General features: G+C 40.6%; 1 protein-coding gene across 1 annotated transcript in view; it reads left to right on the top strand.

Moving 5' to 3' along the window:
• The window catches only part of CD44 (CD44 molecule (Indian blood group)), a 54,507-nt gene extending 30,503 nt beyond the window's left edge, over positions 1-24,004 (top strand). The window contains 15 exon segments of the mRNA XM_058026202.1: positions 2,104-2,229; positions 2,893-3,015; positions 4,154-4,279; positions 4,943-5,065; positions 6,747-6,851; positions 8,490-8,681; positions 10,228-10,389; positions 11,537-11,558; positions 11,560-11,600; positions 11,603-11,695; positions 12,929-13,189; positions 14,049-14,234; positions 17,157-17,279; positions 18,513-18,591; positions 20,630-24,004. Of these exon segments, the coding sequence (XP_057882185.1) occupies positions 2,104-2,229; positions 2,893-3,015; positions 4,154-4,279; positions 4,943-5,065; positions 6,747-6,851; positions 8,490-8,681; positions 10,228-10,389; positions 11,537-11,558; positions 11,560-11,600; positions 11,603-11,695; positions 12,929-13,189; positions 14,049-14,234; positions 17,157-17,279; positions 18,513-18,591; positions 20,630-20,846 (1,979 nt within the window). The 3' untranslated portion in view covers positions 20,847-24,004.
• The last annotated feature ends 1,364 nt before the right edge of the window (positions 24,005-25,368 follow it).

Below are 25,368 nucleotides of genomic sequence, written 5' to 3'. Positions count from 1 at the left end.
GCTTCTCAAGAAATAACCACCAGGTCTTGGTTAAATGAGCCATGTCTTAACAGCTCCAGGGCCTCATCATGACAGCCTGGAGAAAACCACCACCCAAGCTTGGTGGAATCCATTCCCAGACAACTGGTGGTGGTCGAATCCTGGAGAGAAGACGCAAGAACCCACGCCAGCAACCAGGGGTAAAGAATGCCATGCTCAGAGGCTGCTTGGATTAGGGGCTGAATTACCAGGGAGCAGGGCAGCAAGGTGCACAAACTCTAGGTGGAAGGAGGGATGAATGGGTGACATTTCTCTCTGCTGTTCCTTGCACGGTGCTTGAAGCAGGAAAAGCAAAGTCCCGGGCTCCCTGTCACAGAGTGTGGACGTGGAGCAATGGAGCATTTGTGCACACTGTCCATGTGCCATGGAGGCATTCAGCCTGTTTGAAAGGGATGAGTATGGGAGCATGCCATTGTGTACAGCATGTATCTGGGTCTGTCTTTCTTCCTGTTTGGAAGCAGTTTAGGAGCAGAGTGTTCCAATGAGAAGGACTTGTAGGGGAGAGGAAGGAAAGGATTTCAAGCCAGTATGCTCTGCTCTACCTGCTATGAGTGTGAACATGGAAAGGTTCCCAAAATGTATGTAAGAGCTCTAGAGGAGCAGCTTGAGCAGGGCCATAGCAGAGGGGAGAACCGCCTGTGAGTGGCAAGGCCAGGAGCAGCTGTGGCCCCTGGGAAGCATGGGGCTGTAAATTCTCCTCTGTGATTGTAAGGCTGTGAGTAGAGGAGGCAGCAAAGCTGAAATTCCACCAGCAGAAGGCCTTGTGGGTTCGGGCTTCATGGCAGATTTAACATCATCACAGCAGGTGTGACCTCCAGTGGCAGTGATTCAGATGATGAAGACTCTTCAGAGGAGATTGTGTATCCCACCATGTTTCCAGGCTGGGGCAGGAGTGTGGCCAAGGACGAAACTGCTACAAGTACGAGTAAGGAACTTCTGTTCTCTTTCATTGGTTTGTTCTTTCTCCTTTCCCATTTGGTGCTCCACCTCCTTAGCTACACATATATTGTTTGAAAATGGGATGATCTCATCAGCTTGTTTTCAGAGGCCTCTCCCATGTCACAAAAAGTCTAAATTTAGAATGTTTGGGCTCCACATAGCGAAAAGCACCACATTCTATTGATTCTTGAACTGTTGTCTTCCTTCTCATTTGACTTGCGGATTTTCCTTGTGACTTCTTGGGAGTCAAGGATTGATTTCCTTTGGAGGGAATTTCCAGCCTCCTACAAGTGGCACAATTGTTTCTCTTAGTCTGCCAACAATTAGTTGGCTTGCGTAGCATGGTGGATGAAAAGACTGTAGATTCCTGTCGTTTTTTTAAGCAGAAACCTCTTTCCATCTGTAAATTCAAGGCATAAATCTAGGTATCCTGCTATTTGATATACTGTGTTGTGAGAATAGGCTGTGCATTGGTAACAGGACACAAGTAAAGCTGCTCCTATCTCTCCATGCTGTACTGGTGCCTTCTCTGAAAGGTGTTTCTGGTGTGCATTTAGCTGTCAGCATCTGGTCAAGGGTAATGCATGTGTCTTTTGAGAGGAATGGCCTCGGTTCTGTGCTCAGATCCTTGGCAGGATTGGCTTCATGGGCTTGTCAGTAGAAGACCATTTTGGTTCTCTGGGTGAGCTTATCTCTGGGTATTCCTCTTGCCTGTCATGGATAGTTCTTTCATCTTTTGTATGTGATTTTTTGTCATCTTGGTGGATGTTCCTCATTCTGGGCTCTATTTCAAAGACTATCTGCTCTCTCGTGCTGTCAGAGCCTGTGAAGAACTCAGTAATCTTATGGAACATGGAGGGGTGAAAAGCCCCACGGGGGCTTTTTGGTGGCTGCTCTCAAGGGAGCATGTTCTTTCCTGGGAGTGCACAAAGTGCTTGCATCTGGCTGGGCATTGGAGGAATGTAATGACACCGTGGGTTCATACATTCACCGTGCTCTCACATCCATCTGTGGGCATGAGCGTGCTCAAGGTGCTGCTGCTGGTGGACTGGACTGTGCTGGAGGAAAACTTGCTTCTCAAGAAATAACCACCAGATCTTGGTTAAATGAGCCATGTCTTAACAGCTCCAGGGCCTCATCATGACAACCTGGAGAAAACCACCACCCAAGCTTGGTGGAATCCGTTCCCAGACAACTGGTGGTGGTCGAATCCTGGAGAGAAGACACAAGAACCCACGCCAGCAACCAGGGGTAAAGAATGCCATGCTCAGAGGCTGCTTGGATTAGGGGCTGAATTACCAGGGAGCAGGGCAGCAAGGTGCACAGACTCTAGGTGGAAGGAGGGATGAATGGGTGACATTTCTCTCTGCTGTTCCTTGCACGGTGCTTGAAGTAGGGAAAAGCAAAGTCCCGGGCTCTCTGTCACAGAGTGTGGACGTGGAGCAATGGAGCATTTGTGCACACTGTCCATGTGCCATGGAGGCATTCTGCCTGTATGAAAGGGATGAGTATGGGAGCATGCCATTATGTACAGCATGTACCTGGGTCTGTCTTTCTTCCTGTTTGGAAGCAGTTTAGGAGCAGAGTGTTCCAATGAGAAGGACTTGTAGGGGAGAGGAAGGAAAGTATTTCAAGCCAGTATGCTCTGCTCTACCTGCTATGAGTGTGAACATGGAAAGGTTCCCAAAATGTATGTAAGAGCTCTAGAGGAGCAGCTTGAGCAGGGCCATGGCAGAGGGGAGAACCCCCCGTGAGTGGCAAGGCCAGGAGCAGCTGTGGCCCCTGGGAAGCACGGGGCTGTAAATTCTCCTCTGTGATTGTAAGGCTGTGAGTAGAGGAGGCAGGAAAGCTGAAGTGCCAGCAGCAGAAGGCCTTGTGGGTTCGGGCTTCATGGCAGATTTAACATCATCACAGCAGGTGTGACCTCCAGTGGCAGTGATTCAGATGATGAAGACTCTTCAGAGGAGATTGTGTATCCCACCATGTTTCCAGGCTGGGGCAGGAGTGTGGCCAAGGACGAAACTGCTACAAGTACGAGTAAGGAACTTCTGTTCTCTTTCGTTGGTTTGTTCTTTCTCCTTTCCCATCTGGTGCTCCACCTCCTTAGCTACACATATATTGTTTGAAAATTGGATGATCTCATCGCCTTTTATTCAGAGGCATCTCCCATGTCACAAAAAGGCCAAATTTATAATGTTTGGGCTCCACATAGCTAAAAGTACCACTTTCTATTGATTCTTGAACTGTTGTCTTCCTTCTCATTTGACTTGTGGATTTTCCTTGTGACTTCTTGGGAGTCAAGGATTGATTTCATTTGGAGGGAATTTCCAGCCTCCTACAAGTGGCACAATTATTTCTCTTAGTCTGCCAACAATTGGTTGGATTGCGTAGCATGGTGGATGAAAAGACTGTAGATTCCTGTCGTTTTTTTAAGCAGAAACCTCTTTCCATCTGTAAATTCAAGGCATAAATCTAGGTATCCTGCTATTTGATATACTGTGTTGTGAGAATAGGCTGTGCATTGGTAACAGGACACAAGTAAAGCTGCTCCTATCTCTCCATGCTGTACTGGTGCCTTCTCTGAAAGGTGTTTCTGGTGTGCATTTAGCTGTCAGCATCTGGTCAAGGGTAATGCATGTGTCTTTTGAGAGGAATGGCCTCGGTTCTGTGCTCAGATCCTTGGCAGGATTGGCTTCATGGGCTTGTCAGTAGAAGACCATTTTGGTTCTCTGGGTGAGCTTATCTCTGGGTATCCCTTTTGCCTATCATGGATACTTCTTCCATCTTTTGTATGTGATTTTTTGTCATCTTGGTGGATGTTCCTCATTCTGGGCTCTCTTTCAAGGACTATCTGCTCTCTCGTGCTGTCAGAGCTTTTGAGGAACTCATTAATCTTATGAAATGTGAAGGTGTGAAAAGCCCCACGGGGCTTTTTGGTGGCAGCTCTCAAGGGAGCATGTTCTTTCCTGGGACTGCCCAAAGTGCTTGCATCTGGCTGGGCATTGGAGGAATGTAATGACACCGTGGGTTCATACATTCACCGTGCTCTCACATCCATCTGTGAGCATGAGCGTTCTCAAGGTGCTGCTGCTGGTGGACTGGACTGTGCTGGAGGAAAACTTGCTTCTCAAGAAATAACCACCAGGTCTTGGTTAAATGAGCCATGTCCTAACAGCTCCAGGGCCTCATCATGACAACCTGGAGAAAACCACCACCCAAGCTTGGTGGAATCCGTTCCCAGACAACTGGTGGTGGTCGAATCCTGGAGAGAAGACGCAAGAACCCACGCCAGCTACCAGGGGTAAAGAATGCCATGCTCAGAGGCTGCTTGGATTAGGGGCTGAATTACCAGGGAGCAGGGCAGCAAGGTGCACAGACTCTAGGTGGAAGGAGGGATGAATGGGTGACATTTCTCTCTGCTGTTCCTTGCACGGTGCTTGAAGTAGGGAAAAGCAAAGTCCCGGGCTCCCTGTCACAGAGTGTGGACGTGGAGCAATGGAGCATTTGTGCACACTGTCCATGTGCCATGGAGGCATTCTGCCTGTATGAAAGGGATGAGTATGGGAGCATGCCATTGTGTACAGCATGTATCTGGGTCTGTCTTTCTTCCTGTTTGGAAGCAGTTTAGGAGCAGAGTGTTCCAATGAGAAGGACTTTTAGGGGAGAGGAAGGAAAGGATTTCAAGCCAGTATGCTCTGCTCTACCTGCTATGAGTGTGAACATGGAAAGGTTCCCAAAATGTATGTAAGAGCTCTAGAGGAGCAGCTTGAGCAGGGCCATGGCAGAGGGGAGAACCGCCTGTGAGTGGCAAGGCCAGGAGCAGCTGTGGCCCCTGGGAAGCACGGGGCTGTAAATTCTCCTCTGTGATTGTAAGGCTGTGGGTAGAGTAGGCAGCAAAGCTGAAGTGCCAGCAGCAGAAGGCCTTGTGGGTTCGGGCTTCATGGCAGATTTAACATCATCACAGCAGGTGTGACCTCCAGTGGCAGTGATTCAGATGATGAGGACTCTTCTGAGGAGATTGTGTATCCCACCATGTTTCCAGGCTGGGGCAGGAGTGTGGCCAAGGACGAGACTGCTCCAAGTACGAGTAACGAGTTTCTGTTCTCTTTGGATTGTTTCTTTCTTGATTTTCTTGTCTTACCTGATTCTTCTACTACTTTGTAATGCATTTATGTTTTGAAAATTGGATGTTCTTCTCATCAGCTGTTCCCTTTCAGACATACCTCTTTTGTGACTGGAAATTTATCTCCGGTCATTAGCATAAAATAATGTCCGTTTTTAAAACTACTTAAAGACTCTACTTAAAATTAGTGTCTAAGTTACGTGTTTATTCAATGCTTGTATTTACTCATGATTATGAAGACAAAAAATTTTATCTTTCCTTCTATTAGTTTATTTTAAGTGTTAAAATAATTCTATTTCTTGGTATATATAACCTACATCTATTCAATAGTAGACTTCCTCTCTATTGAGGATGCTGAGGTACGATCTGAAAAGGCCAAACTCCAAGTCCCTTTTTCATTAGGAACTGTCAACAATACAGTCTTGTATTTGCTACCTTTTACACACATTCAGTCTTCTAACATCATCTCATTTGTTTTGTGACCTCAGATGTCTAGGCACCATCCAGTGTTACAATGGAGATATTTTAATACATAGCTTTATTTTCCTTGTATGAATAGTCCCACAGTGACCATCTGAGAACTCTTTAATTCACAATCCATCCATAGGTGAAATAGTTTTTGTCTGAAAACCAGAAAAACACCATATATGAAGATTAAAGCTAAATGCTATGTGTCACTGAAGTGCACAAACTGCTACTTGCCTTTTGACCTGGGAATGGCCCCAGCCCTGGGGGTTTTTAGCATATATGTTGCTGTTAAATACTATAGTCTAATGTTCATACTTGTACAAAGATATTAACCTGTTCTATTTCTGTAGTTTTATTTAATTTAAGTACATCTTAATGTGTCTGTTGTCTGTGCTCTTATTTAATCAGCAGTCACTGTTCATAAGCCTTTTATTTTTTTGAAGATAGTGCAGTATTTGCATTTTTTCAGCAGTGGTTTCCATTTTAGTAGAAAATGCTAATCAGGAATTCATCTTGCTTTGGGACTTCTTATGTTTCCTCCTATGCTTTGGGTAGTTTTGGTGTTTATTTATCTTTGAGAATCTGCATTGGTGACTTGTTCCACTGGTGTACTGCATTCCATACCTTTGACATGGTGTCTGCATGGTCCATGTGTGAAAGTCTATTCAGTCTCTGGTCACAGACTCTTGTAGAAGTTCTGGTTTATATCTTTTTAATTGTATTATAACTTTCTTGACTAATATTGGCTTCCTGGTGCTTGTCAAAGTGCTCTCATTTTTTTGCTCAGTCATGGGTATTCTAACATGGTACTTCTTGAGTACTTCTTGAGTACTTAGCAAGCATGTTTTATGTGTATTGAGATACCTACCATATTCCTTAAGTCCAGCATTATTCTTAAAACATGAGTTTAAATTTCTACAACTGCTCTAATGGTTTTGCAGTTCTTCTACTGTACATTTTTCTTCTGCTGCTTGTTTTTCCCGTATTTCTTGGGAATCTTTGCATCTCTTGAATGAAAAGAAAAGAGCAACTGGTTTGTTGTGAAGGGATTTGATAAGAGGAGTAAAGAGACTACATCTAGGCTATGCAAGAAGTTCCATTTTCCATCACCTTTATGGCACACACAGACAGCAGATTTAGAGCACAGTCAGCATTGAATCCCCCATTCTCCCAACAGCTGTAGACTCACAACACGTAACACTTCTGGAAATCACCACACAAGGCCATTGGAACCCCACCTTTACAGATGAAGAGGAGCAGGATTCTAGCTCTGGTAGCAGGGGTAAAGCATTTCAGATAATACTCAGATTTCTGATATAATTCAGTGAAGTATGACACTTGCGGTGCAGTTGTTTGTAATTCCCACACCATTAGTGGGAATTACAGTTCATCAGTTCACAGTAATACTTTTACATTATTTGTACTAGAGCCCTCAAAGGTGGCATCTGTAACATTCATCTGTTGATTCAAGTCTATCTTATATATACAAAGTTCATTTCTTGCCACTTCTCCTCACATCTCTGGTATTTTAAAATTTGCACTGCCAGTAGTGTGCAATAAAACTGAGCAGTCTGTAACTTCTGGTGAGAAAAAAATTCCTTTTTCTACTTCAAAATTTATATTGTAAAATCTGTAGACAAAAGACAAAAAAGGGAGCTAGTGTTTTCAATACATAAATTGTCCTGCAAAGGATAATACACTACTGCCAGATGAACTGGAGGTGAACATTTTGCTACCAGTGTTAGTGCCAGTAGCCAACCGAGATACCAAAATGTTCAATTCTGTATGCAAAAGCTACAGAGTGCATCCTCAAGCTATTTTTCTGTGTCTGTCTGGTTCTGAGATTGTTTTGAACAGCAGTTGTTTATGCAATTGGCATTAGAACAGATTCTATAATCATACAGAAATGGTTTTTGTGATAACTTTCTTTTAGTGGTGAAGTATTGTTAGATCAGTTGTATTCATACATTGATTAATATTACCTCTTTTTTTTGTAAGACAGTGTATTTGTGTTCGGTTTAATTTAAAAATAATGAACTACATTTGCATGAGCGCTGTCTTTACAAATATTTCATTGCCTGAATGTGAAGATAAATATTCCTCCAGTTTTTCTCTTCTTGGGAAGTAGCATCGTTTCTCTCTCTTGTAATTTATGACACGTATGACGCATCCAGCTCATTCTTTGCATGCTCTTGATTAAGGACCTTAGCTTTACCTTTATATACCATTCATGGAAATGTTTGATACTTAAGGCAAATATATTTCCATCTGACTTCTTATGCTTATGTTAGGTTTATTGATGTATCTTTTCCAAATCTTTGTTAGAACATCTCTTATGGTGGTGGTACTTCAGCTGACTGCATCTTCTGCTGTGTAAACAACAACAAGTTAAAGAGCAAGCAATGAATTAGTTTAATTGGTGAGAGCTTTAATTATTATAGAGTTCAAAATAATTATGCTTATCTACTTATATGAACTTGCTTATTTAATTCATCCAGTCTCAGAAGAAATTACAATTTCTTTAGGGCCAGCTTTGTAATTATGCAATTGAGATAACTCAAAAGAAAAGGTTCATCAGGGTTTTACTTTAAAAACACAGAATACAAACAAACTCAACAGTTAAGTTTATAATAATAAATATGAAATATTTAAGCTGTTGTTTCTATGAGCTCTTCTGGTTCTCGGATATGTCTTATCTTCCACTGGTCATTGGGATCCTTTCTAGAGTACTTAAATCTTCTGCTACTCCTGGTGATGCTTTTGTGTGATCGGGTTTCCAGAAGACTTCTGTTTTCTTACATCTTTCATTTCACATGAAATGCAACAACAAGAAAAAGCCAAAATGCAAAAGCCAAACACCCTTGTTATGTAGACTGTGATGATAAGGATATGTTGAGTATTTTGATCATTATTGATTCAATCACAATCTTACCAGCACTAGTTACAAGTGAAAATGAAAAGCATCAAGGACCAACCCAACATCCACTATCACACAGCTTTCATTCTGGAGGGATCAGTCAAGAACAAAATCCTGCAAGTACCACTGGCAATATTGAACAACATGAATTTACTACTGCAGGTGAAAATTATTTTTCAGAGGAAACTTCTACAGGTAATATTGCAGGTCACATTTTAGTAAATTTTCAGGGTTTTATAAAAATTTAGTTTTAGGATGTTTTACTCACATTTTTGCATTCTGAGGCCATAACACAGGTTCTGTGAATAAACCTCAGCAATTTTGATATTATATTATTATATTTTTAATTAGTCTGTTCTTCAGACTTTTCCTGGATGTTTCTCTTCTATTTGTCTTGCATGTCAAGACCTTTAGTAGGTCAATTTTGTAGCTCTCCTACGTTTTGTGTTGTGTGTCATGCAGTCACAAGCTTTCAACAAGCTGTCTGCCAGGGTTTTGTCTGCAGGAAACAGAGAAGGCTTAAGTGGAAAAATAATAATGTGTGCTGCATTTTTCACTCCTCTGGCAACTGTTTTCACTCTCCTGCTGCAAGTCATTCTTGGCCCTGGGATTTTTTTTTCCAGTTTTTTTTAATGACAGTTATATCTAAAAAAAAGTATCAAAAATGTTTACTCATCCCACTTTTGAGCTATAGCAATATGAAGGGAAGAAAACAAAGCAATGTAGAATAAGAGAGAGGCTTCTCTCTTTCATTGGTTGAATAAATTGAAGCATAAAAGATAAAATCATACTGTAAAAGTGGTAATTGAAAATTGATATATTTTAATTTCTGTTCCTGTGAGTGTACCAAACTTACAAATTAATGACAGATGTGCTGTACTAAGGACTGCCAACAGTGAATGCACCACAGTCATCATCTGCCTTTGTGGATTATCAAATGCAGGTCTCTGATAATCTGTTATCCTACACTACTACACCAATATATAATGGCCTAAATGCAATTAAAATTGTAACACACTGTGGCAAATTTCCTGCTTTTTTGCCCCTCTTATTGGGTTGAAGGGGTTAAGAAGGTTTATGCTTTTTTACACAATTTGGGTACTCTTTTGCTTTGATTGTGTAATAAAATCTACAGGTTGGTTGACATGGATGGTGTTTTTCTAAATAACTACAAGATCAGATATTCTCCAGCTGTATGCTGTCTTATTCATTGTGTGCACCATTCACAGATCTGAACCATGACCTAGCATTACCCTTTGTCACACCTCTTTGTGTGTTTTCCTGGAGATGCTGCAACTAATGAAACAGTGAAACTTTGAGCAGAAGAAATTGGATATAGTCAACACACTCAAATTATGTGATCAAAATCTTACTGATGGGTCATATCCTTGCATATTTATGTCTGAGGTTTTAAATTCTGCATCAGTCAATTTTGGTTTAATATTCAACGATACAAACTTGACAGCAAGATTCAGATAAATACTTTTGAAAAATAACACAACTTGATTCTGAAAAGCATATGCTCATTTTGAGGAAGGATTTGGTCCTACTGATGACAGTTGGCAGCTTTTCTAAATATAAACCAGGATGAGAAGCAAATCTACTTTACTTCTCTTTGCCATTAAATGTAGTAGTCATGTGAGCAAGACCTGTCATAGAGACAAGAACTGAAGAGGAGAATAATGTGAGAAATGTATCTTTATATACTGAGTTCATAATTGCTTCACCATCATCATAACAGCTATGGTCCCCAGCCATGGGGCCAAACAGAATGACTCAGCACGAGAGCCACTGGTGTCTCCAGGCTGGAATGAGGGAGAGGATTATGCCACAGAGCCTGCTGGAATGGATAGAGTTACTCCTTCCAGAGAGAGCAATCATGAAAGAGAGTCTTCCACCACAGGTACTAGTAATAATGTCTGTTATGTATGCTGCATCACTTCTGTCTCTCAGATGGCCTCTCCTGGAAAGATACTGCATGAACTTGTAGAAGGAGTAATTACTGATCTCATAAACTGTAGAGTGATTAATTTTCTCTGTGCCCTGTCTGGATGGTGGTGAAACAGATTTCAATTTTAGCTCAATATAAAACATTTGATCTTTACTTGCCACCACCACTTAGAGGGCTTTTCATTCCTTACTGGAGCATGGCTGTGCAATTGCATCCAGCTCATTACTTAAGTTACATTATTTGGTGCTGCCAGACTGTCTTTATCATAAAGTCGAATCCATACTTACGCATATTTGTACCTCGAGGTTAATCCATTCCATTTGTGAATATTCACCTGGTGAAAGAGTGTTCTTTTCATAGACTTTACTGAAATCTTTATCCCTCTGGTTCATTCATACAATGATGAGAGGCTGGAATCTATAAAATTGTCAAGACACAGCAATTCATTCTCATATAACACAGTATTTATAACATCAAAATAGTGTTCTAAAACATGGGTAATCTCTTCTTCTGGAGGTCTCTCCTCTCCATCTGCCACTGGAGATGGAGAGGAGAGACCATCTCAAATCTGTATATTTTGCCAACATCTCACTCCAACATGCTGAGCTTAAATGTGGAGCTTAGGGGTCTCTCAGAAGCCAGTGACAGTGTGGAAGAAGAAGCAGAGGCCTTCATGTCTTCTTGACTGTCAGTATTTCAGTACTGATGCTTGTAACGTGAAACTGTTAGAGCAAGTGACAGTGCCAAGGAAGCTGAGACTCTGTAGGTAGCCTGGGATGCGAGTCAGGGAATCCTTCTGACTTCTGCCTCTGTGTCTTTCCCTGGGTCCATTGCCCTCAGGAGTCTTTTTAATTAAGTAAAAAAGCAGGCAAGAACAGCAAATGGATATGTCTCACCAAAACTGTGAGAGAGCAGTGGTGATGTACACAAGGGCTCCCTTCTCTGCCCTTTTTGTGGATAGAAAAGGGTAACAGTGCTTTGAGGGGAACAGGAGGCTTGGATGGGATGGAAATGGGTAGGCCACAGCAGCACACACGTGGAATTCACAGCTATTAAATAACCTGTGCTTAAATCATCTGTTATTAAACCATCATAGCAGCTGTTGCCTCTCCTGATGATGCCCACCACAAAGAGCCAACTCAACCATTTCTGCCTCGGGATTATGAACCAGAAATGAGCACTGAAGGCATCACGAATCCCACAGATGCCCCCGGGGATGAAGTTCTCCACAGGACCACAGCCACTATGAACAAAGCTGGTAATGACTCTCCTCCAATGGGTTCCCATAAAAATAATGGATTGTACTCATTTCTCATGTCTGGTGTGAAATGAGACATTATTTCTTCTGAAACTGACTTCTTTCCTTGCCTTTCTCATCTTCGAAGTGTGCATTCTTGTTGTGAATTTACATTGCAAATGTTTTTATTATTTTGTTGCATGTAAATATCCCAACAAGAATTCCTGTCTGCTTAAGGATATTTTTTTTCCTGTGTGCCCTGTTTCTTGTGCACCCTGACTTTACTTGGGTGTATTTTTAACTGTGAAAACAGTTGCTTTTTGGAGGTGGCTGGTAGTGCAAATGTCTGGTCATTCCTGGTCTTAATTTTTCAGCATATTCTCTTAATACTGTAAAATCTGAAATAATTTATTGGAGTTTGTTTATGTAGTTCTGCAAGGTTCTAACTTAAATTCTCAAACTATGCATGTTATCCATTTAAAATTATTCTCATTGAAAATACTTCTTTTTTATTTAATACAATAAGATTTTTTTTATCACACTGAAGTTGTTTGGAACTTCTTGCATCTTTTCTTCCTGCATTTTATAAAAGAGATGTTCTAAGGAAAAATTAGCTGTTATCGTTTTGCTTTTCTACCTCTAAATCCATTTTTATCTGGACTATTTAATCCTCAACATTTAGGATTTGACAGAGAGCTATGAAAACTGCAAATTGTGTAGATTAAAAATATAGTTTGTAGATGAAAAAGTTTGTGTTCACTATCATCTGCTCACGTTTTCTAAATATGAATGAGATTCTGTAAAGTTTTCCAGTTCACTGTTTTCAAAATTTATGAGGTTTGACAGGTCAGTTGCAAATATGAAAACCCAAGTATGATTTTGCAATTTTTTCAGATGTTATTAAGTAATTCTAATCTCATTCCTCTGTGTAACAAGAGGAATTCTTATACTCATTCTGAAAATAATATTGCTGTTTTCTCACTTCTAAACAGTGTTCACTAGGTATTTTCAAAACCAGTATTTTAGGCTGCATTGTGAATATTAATGAAGGAAGAGGCAAACCAAAAAGAGTGTGTCATATGCAGAGGATATTCTTTGCTTGTGGCTTTGTTTTGTTTTGTTTATCTTCTCACTGTAGAGTCTACATAGGCAAATAAATTAAAAAGCTAGAGATTACTAAAAATAAAGAGGGAGTAATATGTAAGGTGCATTTTTAAAATGTTTTTGAAGTTAACTTGGCCATCATCACAACAGTCACAGCCTCCACTGACATTCTGGCACCAGAAGATATAACCCAGGAAGCGTGGGCACCTCGCCTTGTGGTGACATCTGCTTCCTCTCCTGAGGGTGCCCACCACAAAGAGCCAACTCAAACACCTCTGCCTTCAGATGATGAACCAGGACAGGGCACTGAGGGCATCACAAATCCCATGGATACGCACAGAGATGAAGGCCTCCACAGAACTACCTCCAGTGTGACCACAGCTGGTAATGACTATTTTCTGATGGGTATCAGCAAGAATAATGGATCATTCTCATTTCTCATGTCTGGTGTGAAATGAGACATTATCTCTGCTGAAGATGACTCCTTTCACTATCTTTCTCATCCTGGGTATCTTCATTCTCAGCGTGGACTTGCAGTGAAAAATCTGGCATAGGATCTGTGAACAAGGCCTGAGGGACTCCTTGCTCCTTCTTGCTGGTGTACTTGGTGGTTTCTGACCTTTGCTGAAGCATGTTTTCGGGTGATCTCCCAAATGTTCTGTGAGACATGCACTTTGGTGGTTCTGAATCCCCAACCTAATCTTCCTTTCTTATGCATCAGTGGGATTAGGCTGGATATGCTTTGGCACCATGACTGGTGTGGTGGAGGTGCTCTGGCAGGCTAATCAGATGACTTGATCCGTCAACTCAGCAGCAGCACCATTACTGGGAAGTGGTGTCCCAGTGGTGAGGGCAGTGCATTCATTAAAGAATTACATCCCTTAAATTCTGCCATCAGTTTCTTACTTCTCTTCCCCTGTGTATTGCCAGGCAAAACCGACAGAGGTGAGGCCACTCACTCCTGAGTGATAGGGTCAGGTTGTTGCTGCTGTCATCTCTTCTTCTAAAGGTCTCCCCTTTCCCTCTGTCACTGGGATCTGTGTATGTCACCAGCATCCTGCTCCAACATGCTGAGCATAGATGTGGAGCTTCAGGGTCTCTCAGAAGCCAGTGACAGTGTGGAAGAAGAAGGAGAGGCCTCATGTCTTCTCCCCTCTTTCTGTGCTTTGCATGAGGAAGGCGAAGGTGCTTTCTGGCTTGCTGTGGCCCAGGAAATTATGTAGGTGGTGGTTTTTGTGAGTGCTCCCTGATCATGCCACCATCATGGCAGTCATAGAGTCTGTGGATGATGCTGACCAAGAGAAAGCAACCAAGGAGCCACTGGCACCTGGCACTGCACCTGGAAGGGAAGGTGAACCAGCAACCACCACAGATGGTTTCCATGTCCATGGGACACCTGGAGTTTTTTCAGACATTGAGGACCGTTTCATTCCCTTGCAGACTCCTCTTACTACCAGTAAGAACAGTGAATTATAACCATTTTCATTTATCCATCAGTAAGTTGTTGTTGTGGACAATAGTTATTGTCCAAAAATGTGTACTAGGCATAATTGTAAATGGTTGTCATATTATGATTTCCTTTTTAGGTTTTGTTATTGGTTTTAACCTGCTGATAAGATGTCATGAATGGTATCTCTTTCTAGCAAAAGCATTATGTAAAGGCTGTAAATAGTGTTTTGCAAATAAGCTTTTCTTATATTCTGTTATCAGCATGTGGTAACACAACTATTGAAATGAAGAAATGCAAACTTTCTGCTCATGCCCATATATTTGTGATAGCATTTTGTCTTTCTTTTTTTTTTTGCTGGGCACAAATGACAGCTATGTAACCCTTAAGTATCTGTCACTTCCCCCCATTTGTAACCTTTTAAATTAGCTGAATAAGTACAAAAGAAAGGTAATTCTCTGTGACACCATTTTTTTCCTAGCTATATGTGCTGTTGGTATCTTTCCAGTGATTAGATGTAGCTGTTACTGGGCTGTAACTGACATTTCTTTTGTGAACAGCCTTGTTTTTCAAAGAGTTATTCTTCTGATGAAGTTACTGCAGTTAACAGTGTTAGCCTGTTATACTACATACAGCCTTTGGTAATGTTTTTGGATGCTAATAACATGGGAAATGAAGGGAATTTTCCATATTCCCAAATGTGGTTTCCTCACAAATAACCATCCTAAAAGTAAGGGTTTTTTCCCAATTCAGCTAATCCAAACACTGTTTTCATGCACTTTCTTGGAAGTTAGTGGAACCATTCCAGAGCAGTTTTGCCAATGCTCTGTGGACATTCATTGCATATAAACAAGATTATGTACCTATATCCTTACAGTATTATACAGAAAACAGTTGAAAACTAATTCCTTTAATAATTCATTAGTACTAATTAATATATTGTGAGGTAGAACTTGGGCTAATTATTTTTCCAAGAATTTTGTATAAAGCAGTAAATTCAACTCTAACAAAATTGCCTGGTTAGAGTATTTTGATGTAGGCATAGGACTATAAATGCAAAATATGTATTTGTCAGAATTTTAACAATGAAATCTGTTTTAAATAATGTCTTCCTACTAAAACACATTTCTTTCATTTCACAGGCCCTATTCACTTAATTAATTTAAGCTCCCTTCTTAATTTTGTGTGTAGACATTACACACTATGAAAAAATGTTTGCTGCCTTTCTGTTTTAATCACATAAAACCTGTAAGAACAGGTTTGAATCTTTTACAGTGGGAATATCTTTTTCAGTGGGAGTATTGTGAGTACCTTGGCAAAAAGCTCAGAAGGCCATTTTCTCAAAACTCTTCCTTTTTTCATTTACCTTCTCTTGTTGCATTTTAAGAACACAGTTGATGGGAGTTACTAAGACATTACCATTGTTATCAAAAAGCTTATTGAAGGGTTCATTCATTTGTAATGTTGCCCAGTGTAGGTGAAATGGAATGGAAAAGATTCATGAATGTATTATTAAAGGCCTTCTCTGATCAAATTAATGGTTTGATGTACGGTACCACTTTTGCTTTTTTTCTACAGCAATGTTTAGGCTGTCGTCAGACCACACCAAGTGTCCAAGTGTCCACAGCATAACAAGTCAGTCCAGTGAAGGGACACAAAACATAACTGTCCATAAAGAAAGAAAATCTGTTGTGTTACCAAAATGAAATGTAGAGGGCTTTTGAGGTTCCCTCCCTGCCACTTGCAAGCACCTCCCCAGAGCCAGAACAGCAGGGAACGTGGCTGACCCTTGCTGCTGCTTCTCAATGCTCAGGGGAGGAGCAAATGTAGCAGGTTTCTAAGCACACAACTTCTAATAAATGTCTGAATGCCTTTATAAGGGGTTTTGTGGAGAAAAAGCTCAAAAATCTGCTGAGATGTAGTGTAGACAAGTTAGTAGGTCCCTCTTGGTCAGCTTTCTGTGCTGCTAGATCAAGGTTCTTCATTGCTGAATTTGTGCTCTGGCCTTTGTTGTGAGATAGCACCAAACAACACGCCAGTCAATAAGTTTCTTGTTAACAAAAATAATAAAAACATCTGGAAAATTCATGAGCTGCTTGCTGGCTGTGCTTCACAGAGGGAATAAAACATGCTTCTCAATTTTGCATTTGCCAGCTGTTACTAGGAAATGAGATCAGAAATATTGGACAGAAATTAGTTGTAATGTGTGATAAAGAAAAAGAACTTTACAGCTGATTAAAGTTAGTGTTTAATTTCTTGGAGTCTGGAAGAATTCAGAGAGGTGGAGATCTGTCATATATTTTTTGTAGTGATCATGAAATTACTGTATCTATAGTCTGCTGATAATTATAGACTTGGGATAACCTTATGGCAATAGCATGGGCCAGGAATGTAATTGCCTAAAAGTTTAAGCAGTATGGCCAGCTTAGAAAATATAAGAGACTGATTAAAGGTCTAACACCATCTTGGAACCAAATTACACAACTTATTAAAAAGGACAAGAGGATCCACATCTAAGTTTGCAGAGAACACTTTTTTCTATTAGGAGAAGAATACTTTTAATTTTTAGAGTCCCACTCTAGCTGCCAAAGTCACAAGCATTCAAAGGACTATTGTTCAATTTTATGACAACATTAGAGTATTAGGGGTTCACTTTTATCCTGTGTCAGAATATAATTGAAACATATGAGGGAGACAAGTGGGGAAAGCCATGAGTTTTGCTTCTCAAAATACTAAAGCTAGCCATAGTTCAAATAAGTGTCATGCTTATAGTCTGTGTGATAATTTTCAGTACAAACACTCATTAACTGCTTCAGCATGGACTTTCCAGAGTATGATTTTTACACTGTTTAAGTTGCAGTCTTCATACATTGCTGTTAAATATCCATCAAGCATTTTTGGCCTAATGGCTGGGGTTTTTTTGTTCTTTAGGCTCTACCTCTAGTGTGTATGATAACCAAGGACCACACAAGGGACATGATGAATCCATGACTTCCCCTGGAGGGACTGCCACAACAAAAATAGGTTCAGAATCAAGGTCGGCCCGTGTACCAGGTGGGTTTTGGAAGTCAAATGTTTTAAAAATCCAAGGACAGACTTGTCTTCATATGAACTGAAGTAAGATATGAAAATGAAGGTCAAATGCTTTGCTCAAGCTTTGTTCTGGATCAGATCATATTCAGCATTTCACAAGTAGTCTGTGAAATGTATATTGTAACTCATATAGTATTAAGATAAGAGAAACCATACATTTGGGGAGTGGGATTAAGATTCAATTAACTTTTATAAACTGAAATTAAATCAAGCAAAACTTGGTAAAGTTATATGCATAGCATCATATCCATGAGAATGTTCAGCTAAGACAAGCTCTCCAGAAGAGAGTGTGCAGACTAAAATAGAATAAAAAGAAGCCAACACCATGATACAACTGCAAAAGAATGTGAATATATTCTGGGACTTATTAGTGGTAAAGTAATTTTTAAAACAGAGAAAGTAATTATCCCACTGTACTTAGGCCTAGCAAGTCCAGAGGTGAAACTCTGTCTTCAGTTCAAGGCATTGCATTAGTCACAGGAAAAAAATGGACAAGAGCACACAGAAAATTTTGGGAAGGTAACCTTTGAAGCACCTTTTGAAGAACTCATCATTTGCAGGGAAAACTGAAGGGAGATATAAGAAAAGCATGCTATGAAAAGAATGCCTATCAGTTTTTCACCATGGAGTACTAATAATTAACTAACTAGAAGAGGTAATTTGTTGCAAATTAAATGCATGAGTCTTGTTAAACTAGGAACGGTTGTTTCAAACAAAGAAAATACAGGACATAACTCTTGGGAGAGGACCCCCATCTGTAATGGTAGCAGAGCTATAATGGTAGTAGAAAGTAGGCTACTGGGAAGGTTGTGAAACCTGATTTACTAAAATGTGCTAAAACTCATCCTGCTTCTGTGCCTGAGACTGTAGGTGTGTCATGCTGAGCTTTTTCTTTTGCCATTGGAGTAAATCAGTGAAACAGCTCCTCTTCACTATGCCCACCAAAGTGCTTCCAGGTGATAGCAGTAATGGGGTATTTAATCTGAGCTGGCCTGTCTATAGCTGAGTGATGAAAATGTGTTTGATTTGCACGGAAAGACTTTGTACACCAAACAAACATTCATGGAGGCTAGGAAAAGAGTGTGACAGCTTATGGGAAGCAGAAGAGATTGTGTTTCTGCAGTTCTGTGAGATGGCAAAACCACATGAGATACATTCACACTCTCTCTCGCCCTCCCTCATCTGTCCCTGCAGACTGGCTGATCATTGTTGTTGCTCTGGTGGTGCTTGCATTGATCCTGGCAGTGTGCATTGCTGTCAACAGTCGCAGAAGGTAAGGCCACCCCTTTACATTTCCAAAACACGCTGCCTCACTTCTGTCTTCCTTTGGAGAGTCTCCAGAGCTTTCTCAAAGAGCAGAGCAGCAAACCACAGGAAAGAGCATCCTCTGCAAAGCTCTGTGGCTTGTGGTGTGGGGACCCAGGTCACCATGTCCTGCACAGGTCACACATCAGCCTTCACACTCACCTGGAACCACTCCCATGAAGTCAGCAGCTACATGAACTGTTTAGTCTGGGAAAGGGAAACTAACTGTACATAGATCACAGAAAAATGATTACCCTCTCTTTATTTGTTATCAATGGGAAAATTGTGTTCATAGAGGGTGGAAGTTGGGAGATGAACACACAGTAACAACCACAGGATGAGCCAGGAATAATTCTCCACCATTAAAGCATTGTCTGTGTGCCAGTGTGAAGGGCTGTCCTAGACAGTCACAGCGATTCTGTGAAAACCTGCTATTCTGTTTCTTCTGAACAAGAGCCACTATCACAGCTGGCAGTCACAAGCATATATGCTAACATTGCTCTCTGAGCTCTCAGGAGCTCTATGTACTCCATTTTACAGATGAGGAAGCTGAGGAGTAAAAAGTAATGCAATGATCTGTGCAAAGTTAGCTGAGAAATTGGAAAAACCCTAGCCTAAAGGATGGGCTATAATATTCTTAACTCTTTCTTTTCTCTGGGGCCTGTTTTGAGGTTACTTGCCAATTGTCTTCAACAGCTTTTTGCTACTTGAATGTTAAAGTTGAGCTTTTTAACAGAGTAACTATTTGCTACTTGAAAGTTGGATTTTAACTCCTTTTTTATCATAATGACCATATAACATGTGGATATTTTTGTGCAGGAAGTAGTGAGCACATTTTTTCCTAGTCTGTTGGTTTCAGAGCACTCTGAGCTGCTCTTTTAAGAGGCTGTGGAGCTCCATAGCTCTTTGCTGGTGTCTTTTGGCATTTTATGACTGCAGAGCAGGAAATCATTCCCAAGGGTGTGTGTAGCATTAGCAGAGTGAACTGAGCTACTTCAGATAAAATAACCCTCATCTATGAGTCAGTAGACATGAAAAAAATGCTATTTCAAGAGCATCTTAGTAAAATTGAACAGCCAAATCAGTCCTTCAGGAGTAAATATGCTTCATTTAAGAAGAAAGGACTTAGAAGTCCAACTTCACAGACACACTGTCCCTCCTAGGCATGCTGGGCTCTGCATATTCACTTTGCACAAGGCTGTTTGAGGACAAGTGGGATGTCCAGCACTGTGTAGCCAGGGAGTCATCTAAACAGTAAATCTGACAGCAGTGTAAGTAGTGCTGTTTTACTATGCTGAAGGATACCCAGCCCAGGATAACCAGTGTGCATCGGCTTTGGACTGGTGACTCTTTAAAATTTAGACTGTGGGTTAGTGTGTTTTAATTCAGAGCTACATATAAGGTTTATTGGGCAGTCCTGCAGCGAGTGTAACTTGAAAATCCCAGTACCTCTTTCCTACCTGAACATCCCAAGGAACTCTGCTGCTGACAACAGCAAGAGTAATTCTCCATATTTCCTTACTGTTGGTTGGCTTCTGAGCTTGGCCTGCTAATACAAAGGAAAAAACAGTTGTCTTGTTTAATGAGGTGAGAGCTTGATCCAGATTTTCTGCTTGCTTAAGAATTTGTGCATTTCAAAGCTGTGGTCCCAAGCCTGGATTTCGAAGTTGTCTTCATAGTGGGGCTATTTACAAAGTTCAAAAATGTGGATAAATTCAAATGAAAGAAAAAAATTTCTAGTCTTCAGTAATGAATGTTATTGCTATATGTAGTAACAGTAAATAGAAATTAGATAAGTGAGCTCCTAATAAATTTTATGCATATAATGGTGGATGTTTTCAAAAATAAAATATGCAATATGGAGAAATTTTACACTTTGTATGGTGTAAGTCTGCACTGGCCGACACAATTTTAATTTCCAATCACCTTTTCCTAAATACTGACCTTCAGTTTTTTATTATTTTTTTGTACTCTATTTATAATATTTAATTTTCATTTCTTTCTAGATGTGGGCAGAAGAAAAAGCTAGTGATTAACAATGGCAAAGGGGCAGTGGAGGACAGGAAGACAAGTGAATTAAATGGAGATATCAGCAAATCACAAGAAATGGTGCACTTGGTTCATAAAGAACAGTCAAATGACCGAACACAAGCATGTGATGAATTCCTGACTGTTAATGAAACACAAAATCATCACGAGTGTGACATGAAGACTGGAGTGTAATGGTACCACACTGCCAAGCAGATCAGGGCTGGGGAAACCAAAATCATGTGGAACTTGAACAGGAATTCACAGATGCACTGTGCTACTGATGTCTTTTGAACATAAGTTCTGTTTCTTTTAAATCACTTTGCAATGACGCCTGAGTTTAAAAATTGACATGTGCTTTCTGAAATACACCCCCAAGAGTTGCATAATGCTTTCAGTTCCCAGTCCCTTCACAGAGGACTCTCACTGTGTCCTGGATGTTAGGAGGCATACAAGTTTACATCATTATTCCCCAGATGGAAGGTCTTCACTGTGTGAAGCTAAAGAAGTATCCAGTCACTCCATCTTACAGATATTTAAAGTATAAAACTTGCCATGGTAGAGAAATAAGTGAGGAAAAATGTCAAGAGTAAAAAAATCAAGTTTAAACCCAAAAGGCATCTTCTACAATGTCTGCAACAGCAGAATCCTTCAGAAATGCCTTCCAGCCAGGAATGGCTGTGGGTACATTCAGAATCTGCCAGTATAAACAAAAAGTGACATTTTATAATTATGTGTGGCTTGGTCTGCAACGAAGGAAACCCAGAAGGACAAAATTTATTTATCTCTATTTTTAAATATCTATGGACATACAGCAAGTCTTCTCGGGAGGGGTAATAAAGGCATGAAAACATGAGCTGAAATATAATAAACTTCTATTCTTCATTATCCTAGCAACCTGTACAATTATCCTTCAGTTTTTGAGGTGTTCACTGCTCTTCTCCCCACCTCATTCATTGGTCCAAGTTTGTGCATGTGTTTAATGAGCCTGTTAGTTAAGATAATGAATAAAACAAAATGACCCCAGCTCTATCACATATGCACAAATCAAGCAATTGAGATCACTAGGGAAGCTGACAGTATTTTATTCCTGAAAATAGGTCTCCGTATTCTGCTCCATTTTGGTAAGGAGATGCTGAGCCTATTAATTTTTTTCCTCTATAACTATTACATTATACGAGATTGCTTATATTTTAAAAGCTGCTTTTCTATGATCTCGCTCATTTCCTCTGAATTCTATTTCATCTACATTTTTTCCATCAGCTTTTTAAAAACACCAAAAAGAAACATCGCTTGCTTTTTGGTACCAGAAGTTCAATTTCTACAGAAAAGATCAAAGCAAAGGAAAGGAAACTCTTCCCAGCCATGTAATATAGTAGAGTAGTTGAGCTGCATTGTTACATGCTTTCGTTATGTCCTTTTGTGTCTGTAAAGTATTTGTATTAAGCTATGATGCTGTGCATTATATTGATAAGAATTGTCAGGAAAACAATTATTTACTACCAGTGGTCTATGCCATTTTTAGAAAGCTTATTGGAATGGAGGGAGAATTGTAAACTTCCAATTGGACTCCCCCCAGGAAATGCAGGGAAAAATGCTGGTCTGTGCCAGCTGTGGGATGTGGATGGTCTGTAGCAGGGCTGTTCAGGAGTTCTGTTCACTGACCATAGCCCCTGTCTTTGAAACTGCTCTGCTAAAGTGTGTTGTATTATGTTCTCCATCTGAAGCAGTTTGGAGGGTGAATATTCAGCTGGCTAAATACTGACTTCAGCTAGCACTGATCTTTACTGGAACATAAAGAACAAGACTGTTGATTATATTTCTGAGTCACAGCCCTCCAGCAGTTTCCCATGTGTTTCATGGAAATGCTCAAGTGCCCTGGTATCTGCTGGCAGATCTGCTCAGGGCAATTTACACCTGGGCAAAAAGTCCCAAGAGAAAGTGATGTTTTAAAATACACATAAGATGTTTTTTGGCTTTATGCACATCAGATATTTCATCTGTGAACAATGGATTGATTCTTGTTTAATGTTTTTAAGCACACTTTTCTATTTGTCATTAGAAATCAGAGTGATCTGCTGAAGGCTGTGTTTAAACTGCTGTTAGGTACTCATTCCACTAAGTAGGGAGATCCAGGGTAAGAATTAAAAATTGTTAAATCCTAACTGGGAATAGGTCTCAGTGAGAAGGACGTATTTCACTGTCTTGGAGGCTAAACTTCTCTTAAAAAAACCAAAGAGTCTGTGGCATGTTATTCATCTCCCTGTTCAGATGTTAAATGAAGAAATCCACAAACTTCTTGGTAATTTATTTTATAGTCAGTAGCTATAAAAGCACAGGCAACACTGGTTGGGTTCTTTGTATATTTTTAAAGGAGAGATGCTCAAGAGGCAATGCCATTATTTTATATATGCTGATTCTTTTTAGATTATGTCCTGTGACTTATGTGTAATTGTTTCATTATAGTTTCGAAACTAGACAGCCATTTCATATGTGTAAAACAGTACATATTTTTATTAATCTTGCTTTTATTATGAGGAGTTGTTTGTTGTGTGTATGTATTTTTATATAGAGCACTTGATATATTTGCATATTTATTTAACAGATTAATCAGAATTAAAGAAAATGCCATCTCTAAATTGTAACTAGAAATAATATTGCTGAAAACACATCGGACTTTAAAATAAGCTTCCAAAATAAACCAGATTCCACGCTGAGGATGAAATGTAAGTCCAGCTGTTAGTGGGAGAGAAGCCTTCAGCTGGATAGTCATGTTGAGTGCTGTGACCATTTTTTCTGCTTGCAAATTCCAAGCCGGGCTGAGGTGAATGCTGTGTGACCTTGTCTGCTCTGCTGGCCTCCCCCAGGCTCCATGGGTGCTCCGGGCATTAGTGATGAGCTCAGCTTTACCCCAGAAGCAGACAACAGCTACAGCAACTTGGTTCAGCTAAAGATCAACCCAGTAAGATCTTGGCGACCATGCCTGGCTCGCTGAACCAACACTTGAAGAGTGCAGCACCCAGCAAGACCCAGGTGCTGACAGACAAATCAGCTGTGACTGACAGACCTCTGTGTCTTGGTCTGTCCCTGCTTGGTGCCCAGGAAGAATGAGGATCTCCCCTAAAAAGGCTAAGGAGCCTGTGATCAGCTTCTGTTATTCCTTTGTCTTGAAAAGTGTCACGTAAATGTGATCCAGACCAGTGGAATACTGTCTAAAGCAGCAAGCATATTTAAGAGAGTCTCTGTATGTTTTATGGGAATGTAATGTTTTCATGAAGCAATGCAGGCTGATTGTTTCATCTGTATTTTCTTGAAGTTCTGAAAAGGAATATTTGATTAAAGCAGAGAAAGGATGTGCAGCTGTCATGTCTACCTTTGTGGATGTGAAACCCTTTCCACAATACCAGTTCCAAAGTTGTAATTTTGTGGTTTTTCATAGGATAGGGATGTTTTTTGTGTGCCCCTTGTCAAAAACATCAATCTCTGTACTAATTAGTTTGAAGCATTTTGCCTGGAATATTTTTAGGAGACAACTGCCAAGTGTCTCTTTAGCACATAGCATTCTGATTAGGGCTGGTCCTAATTATTCTTTCTGCAGATGAAGGAAATAAATCCTCTGACAACTGTGTTCTGCCTCCACGTACAAAGACCCCAGGGTATTTTGTAAGCCAGCAGTTAATGGGTTTATTTTAAGCTATATTAGACCATTAGACAATAATTGTTTCTTAAGCTTTATTAAACAGTTCAAGGGTCTAATGCCTCTGAGTCTCTGCAAGAGCTGTGATTGGTAAAATACCTGCCCTTTTGGTAACCACAGGCTCTGACTACTCCTTCTCTGTGCAGAGGAAAAGGACGAAAGGTGCAGGAAAAGGGCTGTTCCCTGGGGTGTGGTTCCAGCTGTGGGGGAGTGGGTGACAAAATTCCTGTTCCTTAAGGGTGGAAAAAATTGTGCAGAGGTGTTTTGGGCATGAATCTGGGGTGTTCAGGACAGAGGGAGAGCACAATTTCTGGGAAAGGGTGTAAAGGGAGAGTGAAATTTCTGTACTGCAACTGGGAAAGTACCTTCAACAGCCCCAGCACTCTGGCACTCGAATATTTCACAGTTCTAAGTAGGAAAAAAGAGCCTTTTCCTGTGGACCTCCCCCACCTCCAAGTCATCCTCTACATCTACCGCCTCATTTGCAAACTGATTTTGAATTTTCCCCTGGTAGCCTGTTTCTCACTGTTGCTATGCCCTATGCCCTGCTGCATGGCGTCCCTGTGCTGGGGGCAAGCAGCTGTGGCAATGAGGAGAGGCAAATTTTGGCAAGATGAGTAACAGTGTGTTGTGTTAGTGTGTTTTGTCGTCTCTTTCTCACCCCTTTGGAGTAAGGTTAGTAAAGGCAAGATTTCAAAAACATTTCTGTGAGGGACTGATTTGATTTTTATTTATGCCTTAACATGTATTACACATGAGGTGAAAAATTACTGGAGGGACTGGGCAGGTGCTGAGAGCCCTGACACATGCCAGGATGCCTGAGAAAATTGCCTGGGAAATGGAGCTCTGGGAGCAGCCTTGGCAGGTAAAAGCAGTTACTCTCTCCATCCCCCTTTTTCTTTCTCTGGTCTCTTTTCTGTCCCACTCTGGTCAGAACCATATCCTTTATCCCAGTTTAACCCAATGGTTCTTGGGTATTTTCTGCTTTTGGGCATTATTTTCACCCAAGAAATCTATCAA

Source organism: Melospiza georgiana, chromosome 6 (assembly GCF_028018845.1).
Source record: "Melospiza georgiana isolate bMelGeo1 chromosome 6, bMelGeo1.pri, whole genome shotgun sequence".
Lineage (NCBI taxonomy): Eukaryota > Metazoa > Chordata > Aves > Passeriformes > Passerellidae > Melospiza > Melospiza georgiana.
This window is presented reverse-complemented; position numbering and strand designations above follow the sequence as displayed.